The sequence below is a fragment of the Hyperoodon ampullatus genome, assembly GCF_949752795.1.
Source record: "Hyperoodon ampullatus genome assembly, chromosome: 13".
Classification (NCBI taxonomy): domain Eukaryota; kingdom Metazoa; phylum Chordata; class Mammalia; order Artiodactyla; family Ziphiidae; genus Hyperoodon; species Hyperoodon ampullatus.
The window spans coordinates 727151-739622 of record NC_136926.1 but is presented as its reverse complement, the minus strand read 5'-3'; the positions used below and the strand labels follow the sequence as shown (position 1 = coordinate 739622).

The window sequence follows — 12472 nt, the reverse complement described above, 5'->3', positions numbered from 1 at the left end:
AAATTATTTATTTATTTATTTGGCTGCATTGGGTCTTAGTTGCAGCACGCGGGATCTTTCATTGTGGTGCGCAGCCTTCTCTCTAGTTGTGGTGCATGGACTCTAGAGTGCGTGGGCTTAGTTACCCTGCAGCATGTGGGATCTTAGTTCCCTGAACAGGGATTGAACCCACGTCCCCTGCATTGGAAGGCAGATTCTTAACCACTGCACCACCAGGGAAGTCTCGAGAGCAGGCGTTCTTGCCTCATTCCTGATCTTAGAAGAAAAGCTTTTAGTCTTTCATCATTGAGTGTGATGTTCACTGTGGGTGTTTAAGATGTGGGTTTTATTATGTTGAGGTACTTTCCTTCTAGTTCTTCTTTGTTGAGTGTTTTTTATCATGAAAGAGTGTTGAATTCTGTCAGATGCTTCCATTGAGGTAATCTGCATCGAGATAATCATCTTTTTAACTTCATTCTGTTAGTGTGATATATTGCATTGAGCAATTTTCAAATGTTGAACCATCCTTGCATTCCAAGAATAAATCCCATTGGTCGTGGTGTATGATCTTTTTAATAAGCTGCTGAATTTGATTTGCTATTATTTTAAAGATTTTTGCATCTATGTTCATGAGGAATATTAGTTTGTAGTTTTCTTACAGTGGCTTTGTCTGGATTTGGTATCAGAGCCTTAGGAAGTGTTCCCTCCTCTTTAGGTTTTTGGAAAAGTTTGAGAAAGATTGATGTTATTACTTCTTTAAATATTTGTTAAAATTCACCAGTGAAACCTGGGCTTTTCTTCTTTGGGGGCAGATTTTTGATTACAGACCCAATCTCCTTAGTAGTTATAGATCTATTCAGATTTCCTATTTCTTTGTGATTTGATCTTGATAGAAACACAAATGGAATTCATTCCTTTCAACTAAGTTATCCAATTTGTTGGCATACAATTGTTTATAGTACTTTCCAATAATCATTTTTATTTTTGTAGAATCAGTACTAATTTCCCCACTTTCATTCTTTTTTTTTTTTTTTTTTTTTTTTTTGCGGTATGTGGGCCTCTCACTGTTGTGGCCTCTCCCGTTGCGGAGCACAGGCTCCGGACACACAGGCCCAGCGGCCATGGCTCACGGGCCCAGCCGCTCCGCGGCATGTGGGATCTTCCCAGACCGGGGCACGAACCCATTTCCCCTGCATCGGCAGGCGGACTCTCAACCACTGCGCCACCAGGGAAGCCCCCCACTTTCATTCTTGATTTTAGTAATTCTAGTCTTCTCTTTTTTATTTCTCAGTCTAGCTACCTGAAGGTTTATCAAATTTTGTTGATCTTTTCAAAGAACTAAGCTCTGGTTTCATTGATTTTTTTTTTCCTATTGTTTTTCTAGTTTCTATTTTGTTTGTATTCTAATCTTATTTCCTTCTTTTTGCTACCTTTGTGTTTAATTTGTTCTTTTTCTGTTTCCTTAAGTTGTAAAGTTAGATTATTGATTTGAGATGTTTCTTGTTTTAAATGTGTTGTTTTTTTTTTTTTTGAAGATATTGGGGGTAGGAGTTTATTAATTTATTAATTTATTTTTGCTGTGTTGGGTCTTCGTTTCTGTGCGAGGGCTTTCTCTAGTTGTGGCAAGCGGGGGCCACTCTTCATCGCGGTGCATGGGCCTCTCATTATCGCGGCCTCTCTTGTTGCGGAGCACAGGCTCCAGACGCGCAGGCTCAGTAGTTGTGGCTCACGGGCCTAGTTGCTCCGCGGCATGTGGGATCCTCCCAGACCAGGGCTTGAACCCGTGTCCCCTGCATTAGCAGTCAGATTCTCAACCACTGTTGAGAATCTTTAGGAAAGCCCCTAAATATGTGTTTTTAACTGTAAAATTTCCCCTTAACACTGCTTTTGCTGCATCTCAACAACTTTATGCTGTGTTTTGTTTTCATTCATGTCTAAGTACTTACTAATTTCCCTTTTGACTTGTTTGATCCATTGGTTGTTTAAGGCCATGTTGTTTAATTCCCACAAATTTGTGAATTTTCCTTTTTTTCTGCTTTTAGTGATTTTTAACTTCATCCTATGTGGTCAGAGAAGATACTTTGTATGATATTTATCTTTTAAATCTATTGAGATTTAATTTGAGGCCTAACATACGGTCTGTCCTGGAAAATGTCTCATGTGTACTTGAGAAGAATGTATATTTTGTTCTTGGGTAGAATATTCTGTATATGTCTGTTAGAGGTAGTTTATTTAAATTCTGTTTCCTTACTTATTTTCTTTCTGATTGTTCTATCCATTATCTGGAGTGGGGTTTTGAAGTTTCCAACTATTATTATAAAACTATTTCTCCCTTCAATTATGTAAGTTTTTGTTTCATATATTTTGGTGATCTGTTACTAGGTGTAACTGTTTATAATTGTCTATCTTCTAGCTGTACTGAAACTTTAATAATATGTAATTTCCTTCTTTGTTTCTAACAACCTTTTTGATTTGTCTGATGTTAGTATAGCCACCCCTGCTCTACTTCGGTTACTACTTGCATGGAATATCTTTATCCATCTTTTCACTTTTGATCTGTTTGTGTCTGTGGATCTAAAGTGAGTTTCTTATAGACAGCATATTTGAGTCATGTTTCTTAATCCATTTTGCCAAACTCTGTCTTTTCACTAGAGAGTTTTATTGATTTACACTTACAGTAATTACTCATAAGGAGGGATTTATTTCTGTCATTTTGCTATTTTCTTTATACCTTATAGGTTTTTGGTCCTTCAGTTCCTGCAATCACTGTCTTTTGTGATTAGTTGAATTTTTGTAGTGAAATGTCTAAATTCCTTTCTCATTTGCTTTTTGTGTAAGTTTTATAACTGTTTTCTTTGTGGTTGCCGTGGGATTACATTTAACTTCCTAAAGTTATAGCATTCTGATTTGAATTTATAACAGCTTAACTTCAATAACATACAAGCACTGTGCTCCTTTACAGCTCTGTCCCACCCCTTTTGATTGCTGATGTCACAGAATTACATCTTTATACCTTGTGTGCCCCGAAATGTCAACTAATAATTATTTCAAATGCATTTGTCTCTTATAATTATGTAGAGAATGCAATGTAGAGGCACAAATATACTACCATTATAATTGCCCAGATATTTACCTTTATTCAGATCTTTATTTCTTCGAATAGCTTCAAGATATTGTCTAGTGTTCTTTTATTTCACATGCATGACTCCCTTGAGCATCTCTTGCCAAGCAGGTCTAGTGGTAGCAAACTACCTTTTGTTCTTCTGGGAATGTCTTCATTTCTACCTCACTTTTTAATTAATTAATTAATTAATTTTTGGCTGCGTTGGGTCTTCATTGATACATGTGGGCTTTCTCTAGTTGTGGCGAGTGGGGGCTACTCTTCATTGCAGTGCACATGCTTCTCATTGCGGTGGCTTCTCTTGTTGCAGAGCATGGGTTCTAGAGCACAGGCTCAGTAGTTGGGGCCCACGGGCTTAGTTGCTCCACGGCATGTGGGATCGTGGGATCTTCCCGGGCCAGGGCTCGATCCCGTGCCCCTGGCATTGGCAGGAGGATTCTTAACCACTGTGCCACCAGGGAAGCCCTCTACCTCACTTTTGAAGCACAGTTTTGTCAGATATAGGATTCTTGGCTGGTAGTTTATTTTTCTTTTAGCTGTTTGAATATATGGATTTATTGCCTTTTGGTCTCCAAAGGTTCTGATGAGAAATCTATTTATAATCTTACTGAGGAGCCCTTGTAGGAAACAAGTCATTGCTTTCTTGATGCTTTCAAGGTTCTCTCTTTGTCTATTGAAAATTTGAGCATGTGTGTTTCTTTGAGTTCATCGTTTTTGGAGTTTGTTCAGATTCTTGGATGTTTATATTCATGTCTTCATCAAATTGGGAATTTCATTTTCAAATTTGGGGTCCATTTTTGATAATCTTAGCCATTCTAGATGTGTAATGGTGTCTCACTGTTTTAATTTGCAATTCCCTAAGATATATGATGTTGAACATCTTTTCGTATGCTAATTTACCATCTGTGTATCTTCATGTTCAGATCTGTCGCCCCACACCATGGCTGCTACTTACAGCTGTTGCCTTTTTTATTTCATGAAATTTTAACGTCTTCTCTTCAGTGGTAGCTCCTGGTGCATTCAAGCAGCATTGTTTGCTTTCCCCTTTGTGCCCATGTTCTCTGCATGTCCTTTTGTCATAGCATCTTTGACTGCCTGTTACATTTTTATGGGTTTAATCTTTGCTGTTCTCTGCAAGGCTGAACACTTCTGTCTTTCATCCATTTTATATTACCTGCTCCTAGTTGAATACCTGGCACATGGTATTCTTACATGCTGAAAGAGAGGTTAACTGATTTAATGCATATTGATGGGATATTTTCAGTAAACATTTGCTTTTCTCCCAAAGTAGAATGTAAATAATGGACACCCTTAGCAGCCTTTTGTTTACTACAAACTCAGTAAAATGATTTGCAATTGAATGGGGATATGCTGTTTCAGGGACCATTGTCATTCATGGATGTGTTTGTGGACTTTACCTGGGAGGAGTGGCAGCTGCTGGACCCAGCTCAGAAGCACCTGTACAGGAGTGTGATGTTGGAGAACTATAGCAACCTGGTGTCCCTGGGTAAGTACCCCTTCCCTGAAAGGAGTGTGTGTCATCTCCAGGCTTTCCCTTGTTAGTTGCTGAAAGCTGGAGCACTTTTGTACAATACTTGGTGATTTGGGGCTTATATTTAGAGGCCAGATTTTCTTATTCTCCCTTTGGCATCAGAATCTGCTGGTTGAATGGTGTTTACTTTGCCAAAGTGCAAAAGGGCAGCTTCATCACGCTGCCTCTAAACCGGGTCTTCCACATTCTGCTGAATCCCATGGTCCTAGGCAGTTTTGGGCCAGGTTGTCTGTGATTTTCTATTCACAGGGTATCAACACACCAAACCGAATATCATTTTCCAGTTGGAACAAGAAGAGCTATGGATGATGCAAATTCCAAGTGAGGGCCATCTGGGTGAGTGGTCAGGACATTTAGATCTTTTCCTCCTTACTCAGAATTGGTGTGAGTTCTGACGTGATGTTCCCTTCATGTTTGTACTTTTGGGTCATTTGTAACCATTGTCTCTTAGTTAATCTCCTCTGTGGCATTCTCAGCTTCCTTCTTACTTTCCCGTGGTGTTAGACTCATTTCATTATGCATTTAAGCAAGCTTTTCCTCTCTACCTCTTCATGTGACTTTCACACCCCTTCTACTTTTTTTCTATTTTTAAAAAAATACTTCCATTCACATTCACCAACCACAGTTCCGATTTCCTTCTTGAAACCTATGTGTTAGGAGGTTCTACCCTTTCTGCTTCTCCTTCCTAGTGGCTTTGTCATCACTGTTCTTTCTGAGTGTACTCCTGCACATTTGATAATATCAGTTCTCTTGCCTGAAGCCTTTGCCCGCACCTTACTCAAGTGAACCCCATGGAACCCACCCTCACACTGCACAACACAGTGCTTATTCTCCTCATGCTTTACTGCCCTCACGTGCTCTTTCCTCTGAGTCCAAAGGGGTCTTTCTTATATTCCCCACTTTCCTCGTATATTGTAAGTTTTAAAAGACTTCCATTCTGAAGATTTAAGCTTTTTCTTTCTGTATTGGTGACTGACAGCCCCATCCCTCTTGCATCTGCCCTTTGGTACTGGGTTTGATTAGTCCACAGGGCATCTTCCCTGCATGGGCCACTCCCTTGTCTCATTTTTCAGAAACTGGAATTGGAATGTCTCCTCTGCTGCCCCATAGCTGTATGATAACTTCTTCTCACCTTCCTGTTTGTTAGTTCTGCTATGCTCCTGGTTCTTCCTCCTGGCACTGGGGCGTGAGCCTAAATCTCCTTTTTATGCAGTTCTCTTCACTAGTGTTGCTATAATCTGTTAGTATTTTGGTCCTTCAAAAATAAGTCTTTTAGGGCCTCCATCTTCTCAATTCCCACCTCCTTCTCATTGGGAATGAGGTAATTCCGAATAGTATCTTTTTTCTTTTTTTTGGCTACACCACACGGCTTATGGAATCTTAGTTCCCTGACCAGGGATTGAACCCGGGCCCTTGTTAGTGAAAGCATGGAGTCCTAACCACTGGACCACCAGGGAATTCCATTATTCCATTTCTTGCTTGTTCTACTTATTAGCCAAATTTATACCTTTTACTCTTTTTATACTATTAGTTCATCCTGATGTTACTGTCAGATATATTTCCCTAAGCAACTATGTATTCCGTCATAAGTGTGGCAGGATAAATCAACAGTTAACCTTTGTATTATTAGGGTTGTTTCAGCTGCAATTTTTGATTAATCCTAAATCAAACTATTTAGGCAGAAGTGCTTTATTACCAAACATCACAAAATGTCCTGATGTGGGACTGACTGACTTACTAAATCCCCAAACGTCTGTCTCTGCCTTACCATTCTAACTACGTCAGTATTTCTCAGATTTCCACCCCTCATGGTCATCAGATGCCTCTTACAGTTCCAGCTAACACCTGCAGATATACCAGTGGGCAGTGGAATAAGAAAGACTGTTTCTTCCCACATGGCCCTTTTAATCAGGTATTAAAATCTATTTCAGGAGGCCCCAGCAGACTTACCGTGTTGAGCAGGCTAGAATTTTATCACATATCCCTGTGTAAAGAAGACTCTGGTGAGGGAAACAGGGCCATCACTGTCGGCTCAGCTATATCATGCTTCACTGTCAGCAGGGGTATGGAGGTGGGTCCCCATTTTCTTAACTGCAGCACATGGCCTTACAAATGGAGGTAGGAAATAAAATCAGGTTTCTGCCAGCCAGGAAAAGGGCAGCAGAACAGCTGGGTAGGCAGCACTGTCCACCTCCATCTACCTCTTTGGTTAGGCATCATCCAGTCACACCCTTCTTTCCATCCATTCGTCTTCAAAGTATTCTATCACCCCTCTTGTCATTCCTCTAGTATATTAATGCAAGTCTAGGCTCCTTGTTTCTAATCAGACGTGGTGGTTCTTCATGGTCTGGTGATCTGTAATTAAAGATAAGTTATCTATGTACAACCAACCAGACAGGTAGAGTGGCAGAGAGAAGTACAGGGTGGGTACAGCAGGAACCTCGTTCTGGGAGAGCAGCAGGAGTGGCACAACAGAGAAGCATTGGAACCCGGTCTGGGCAGGCTGTACCGGGGCTTCCTGCTGTGGCCATGGCCTGGTGAGCCCGGGTTCTGCTGTCTTAGCATGATTTCCTCTTCCATTGTCTTCTGTGGCTAAACTCAAGATGGGCCACAGCCAGTAATCATGTTTAATGCAGTCTTGAATCATGTTTAAATAATCTTTAATCGTGTGAATTCCTGTCTTCTACTCACTGGCTCTGGTATTCTGTCCTTATTTCTTGAATTCTTTGTGCTCTCCCTAGAGATACCAGCAATGATTAATTTCCTGCAATTATTGTTGTAAAGAAAATGCTCAACAGCAAGTACATTAGATTTCCTGGGAAATGAAATGAAGGAAGCCAGAGATGTGGGAACCAAGGGAAAATAAGCAGGAGTGTGGTGCCAGCAACAGAAGGATTGGAAGGGTGAAGTATAGAAACTGACAGATTCAGTATCCATGAACTTTCAGAGTCTACAGGGACAACAGTGACAGCCAAACATGAGCAAATATGATTTGAGGGCAAAGGTTAATTACTCACTGGCCTGTTGTCTTCTTGATGGAAACACTTCTGACTTTAAGACCGTGTATTGGGGGCTTCCCTGGTGGCGCAGTGGTTGAGAGTCCGCCTGCCGATGCAGGGGACGCGGGTTCGTGCCCCGGTCTGGGAGGATCCCACATGCCGCGGAGCGGCTAGGCCCGTGAGCCATGGCTACTGGGCCTGCGCGTCCAGAGCCTGTGCTCCGCAACGGGAGAGGCCACAGCAGTGAGAAGCCCACGTAATGCAAAAAAAAAAAAAAGACCGTGTATTGGGTTGGCCAAAAGGTTCATTCAGTTTTTTCCGTAAGATGGCTCTAGTAGCACTTAGTTGTCTTTAACTTCATTCGAAACAGTTTTGTTAGATTGTATTGTGACAGCTGTCGTATCAGTGTGCATTAAAAAAAATCAAAATTGGTGAATATTTGTGTAGCCATTTTAATATTGAAGATAGAAGAAAGCAACATTTTTGGCCTATTGTACTGTATTATTTCAAGAAAGGTAAAACCGCAACTGAAATGCAGAAAAGGATTTGTGCAGTGTATGGAGAAGGGGCTGTGACTGATCTAACGTGTCAAAAGTGGTTTGCGAAGTTTCATGCTGATGATTTCTCTGGATGATGCTCCACGGTCAGGTAGACCAGTTGAAGTTGATAGCAATCGAATTGAGACATTAATTGAGGACAATTAACATTATATCACAAGGGAGATGGCCGACATATGCAAAATCCAAATCCAAATCAAGCGTTGAAAATCATTTGCACCAGCTTGGTTATGTTAATTGCTTTGATGTTTGGGTTCCATGTAAGTTAAGCGAAGAAAACCTTCTTGACCATATTTTCAAACGCGATTCTCTACTTAAACATAATGAAAACGTTCCGTTTTTAAGACGAATTGTGACAGGCGAATGAAAAGTGGATACTGTACAATAATGTGGAACGGAAGAGATCGTGCGGCAAGCGAAATGAACCACCACCAACCACACCAAAGGCTGGTCTTCATCCAAAGAAGGTGATGTTGTGTATATGGTGGGATTGGAAGGGAGTCCTCTATTATGAGCTTCTTCTGGAAACCAAATGATTACTTCCAACAAGTACTGCTCCCAACTAGACCAACTCTAAGCAGCACTCGAGAAAAAACATCCCAAATTACTCAATGGAAAACACATAATCTTCCATCAGGATAATGCAAGACCACATGTTTTTTTGATGACCAGGCAAAAACCGTTACAGCTTGGCTGGGAAGTTCTGATTCATCTGCCATATTCACGAGACAATGCACCTTTGGATTTCCATTTATTTCAGTGTTTACAAAATTCTCTTAATGGAAAAAATTTTAATTCCCTGGAAGACGGTAAAAGGCACCTGGAACAGTTCTTTGCTCAAAAAGTTTAAAAGTTTTGGGAAGATGGAATTATGAAGTTGCCTGAAAAATGGCAGAAGGTAGTGGAACAAAATGGTGAATATGTTGTTCAGTAAAGTTCTTGGTGAAAATGGAAAATGTATCTTTTATGTTTACTTAAAAACCGAAGGAACTTTTTGGCCAACCCAGTAATAGCCAGTAATGCTCCCTCCAAAGCCACTGTAATAGTCAAACATGCTCATGTTCATTTCTCACTGCAGGGGTGTGGGTACTGTCCCAGTGGGAATTGATGTTTGGGAAAATATAATTTGGAGGTTGTGTACAAAATGAATAAGAGGGCTCAGATTTAGGATGTAGGGAAACCTGAAATGAGGTGTTAAGATCCTGTGATGTTGCTGTCTTCAAACCTGACCTGCTTCTATGTTCTCTTAATACCCTTTTCTGTACATTGCCTTGGTCAGCATATTACTTTAGGACATCTAGGTCAACTCTACCCGTTCTCTCTTCTGTTCAACCTCCAAATATTTTTGATTATGACTGAGGACTTAGTCCTGTGTCTAGTTCCCTATCTACTTTGTATTTTTGGAATTTGGTTGGGGGGTGGGAGTTGGGTTGGGTTTATGTTTAAACAGCATTCTGGCCACCCTGCCCCATCTGTTTTTCATTCCCCTCAGAGAAAAACAATTTCATCTCTTTAGTTCTTTATGGTATTTATGTCCATGTTTTCTAAATAACCAGCTTATTCTCTTGCACCTTGATTTCCTCCTAATTACTTAGTGTGAAGGGTAAAGATTTAATTCTCTTTCATCCTCCTCCCCTCATACTCCCCATGATATACACACTGTCTCTTCCCATACCTCCATCATCCTAATCAAAAGCTGTTTCATACTTAGATCAGTCTTCAGTTTTTATATCTTTACGACCATGTACTTTCTGTTCACAGGTAAGTCATGCAAGTGTACAATGGCTAGTTTTCGTTCATAAATCATTTTTTCTCTTGAGTTGTTTTACTTCCTTGCCCAGTTTTCAGTGTTATCATTAATGTATTTATAATTAATTTAACCCCAGACTCTTCTTCACATGTCTAAATATTCTTTTGGTACATTCAGCTGAATTAGTGATTCTGTCAATTTCATCTTCCTGGTGACATCACTCCCATGTCTTTTGACTTGCTCCAGTGTAAGCTGATTTTTCTCAAAACCTGGTTGTACAGTTTTTAACCTGGAATCTCCTTTCAGATTTTCTTTTCTATTTTTTTGTGTCATCTTTTTTCTTGGTTTGTTTTCATAGTAGCTTTCTGTGAAAGGAACACCCTTCATAGTAGCTTCCTGTGAAAGAGTGCATTTGATATAAAATTTGAGACCTATGCCTCTGAAAATGTTTATACTTTACTCCTGAATGCTCTGTTTTTTCTCTCCTAGCGATGCTAATGAGTAGTCAGATTCGTTCTAAATTTTGACCCATTATATGAAGCTTTTTTGGTTTCTCTGAAAGCTTTATTAGCTGCTGCTTGTCAGTGTTCTGAAACATGTCGATGATGTTTCTTGTGAGTTTATTTTCATCTATTTGGGTATTCAGTGGAACTTTATTCCCAAGAGGACTGTAAACCAATCTGCAGTGGTTCTGCTCTTTCTCCTGAGCTTAGCACAGTGTTTGGCACGTAATAGATATTTAACGATTATTTGTCGAATGAAGCTAATGCTCAGAGATCCTTTCCCACGTCTTTATATATATATATATTTTTTAATAAATAAATAAATAAATAAATTTTTGGCTGCATTGCATCTTCGTTTCTGTACGCGGGCTTTCTCTAGTTGTGGCGAGCGGGGGCTACTCTTCCTTATGATGCACGGGCTTCTCATTGCAGTAGCTTCTCCTTTTGCGGAGCATGGGCTCTGGGTGCGCGGGCTTCAGTAGTTGTGGCACATGGGCTTCAGTAGTTGTGGCTCGTGGGCTCTAGAGCGCGGCTCAGTAGTTGTGGCACGTGGGCTTAGTTGCTCTGCAGCATGTGGGATCTTCTTGGACCAGGGCTCAAACCCACGTCCCCTGCATTGGCAGGTGGATTCTTATCCACTGTGCCACCAGGGAAGACCCCACCTCTTTCTGTTTTGCTCATTTTTCTTTGTGCTTTCTAAAGAAGGCATTTTGTAAAATTTTGAAACTCAAGACTACCTTTATTTATTGTCAGTTCCCTTTGCCTATTACATGTTTTGATTTGCTTTGTTTTCCCCAGTGCCCAGGAGTTTGGGTACATTTACACTTGAGATTTTACTTACATTCAGAACTGATATCTGAAACTAAGAAAAACCTCATGATACGGCATTTTTAAGTCAATTTTATGCTATACTAGGATCATGTTACTATTTATAACATGAGTATTTTCATTTCTAGACGAAGTCTGGGAAATTGATGGTCGTATGGAATGGCATAAGGAAAATCAAGGCAAGCTAAGAAGTATGTCAAAAGGCTATCAGTGTACTGCCTTTGGAAAACTATGTCTTCTTAGTACAGATTATGTTTCTTCAAGACAAAAACTTCATAAATGTGTCACAAATGGAAAGAGTTTGAAATATAATACAGATTTCGGTAATAATTATGCTGGAAAGAATCCTAATGGGTTTCATGCACATAGGGAATCGTCCTTCCATTCTAAACATGAGCAAGCTATTATTGGGATAAAATACTGTGAAAGTAATGATTCTGGAAAAACTGCCAACAGAAAGTCACAGCTCATATGCCAACAAATACGTATGGGAGGAAAACCCTTTGAATGCAGTTACTGTGGGAAGGCCTTCAGCAGCAAGTCATACCTTGTGGTGCATCAGCGAACTCATGCAAAAGAAAAACCCTACAAATGTAATGGATGTGGGAAGGACTTCAGCAGCAAGTCCTACCTCAGTGTTCATCAGAGAACTCACACAGGAGAGAAACTACATGAATGCAGTGTTTGTCAGAAAACTTTCAGTTTCAATTCACAACTTGTTATACATCAGAGAATTCACACGCGGGAGAATCCCTATGAATGCTGTGAATGTGGGAAAGTCTTCAGTAGGAAAGACCAGCTTGTTTCACACCAGAGAACTCATTCAGGACAGAAACCCTATGGGTGTCATGACTGTGGGAAAGCTTTTGGTTTGAAATCACAACTCATTATACATCAAAGAATTCATACAGGGGAGAAACCCTATGAATGCAGTGATTGTCGGAAAGCCTTTAATACAAAGTCTAACCTCATGGTACATCAGAGAACCCACACGGGGGAGAAACCCTATGGTTGTAGTGAATGTGGGAAAGCCTTTACTTTCAAGTCACAGCTCATTGTACATCAGGGAGCACACACTGGGGTAAAACCCTATGGGTGTAATCAGTGTGGAAAAGCGTTCAGTTTGAAGTCACAACTCATTGTACATCAGAGAAGTCACACAGGAGTGAAACCCTATGGATGC

The 12472-nt window shown here is 40.3% G+C and overlaps 1 protein-coding gene across 1 annotated transcript in view; it reads left to right on the top strand.

Moving 5' to 3' along the window:
• The window catches only part of ZNF268 (zinc finger protein 268), a gene marked incomplete at both ends in the record, with an annotated part of 37344 nt that extends 25750 nt beyond the window's left edge, over positions 1 to 11594 (top strand). Inside the window, 5 exon segments of the mRNA XM_079717269.1 lie at positions 4481 to 4607; positions 4902 to 4988; positions 5436 to 5506; positions 11418 to 11474; positions 11478 to 11594. Of these exon segments, the coding sequence (XP_079573395.1) occupies positions 4481 to 4607; positions 4902 to 4988; positions 5436 to 5506; positions 11418 to 11474; positions 11478 to 11594 (459 nt within the window).
• Between the last annotated feature and the right edge of the window lie 878 nt (positions 11595 to 12472).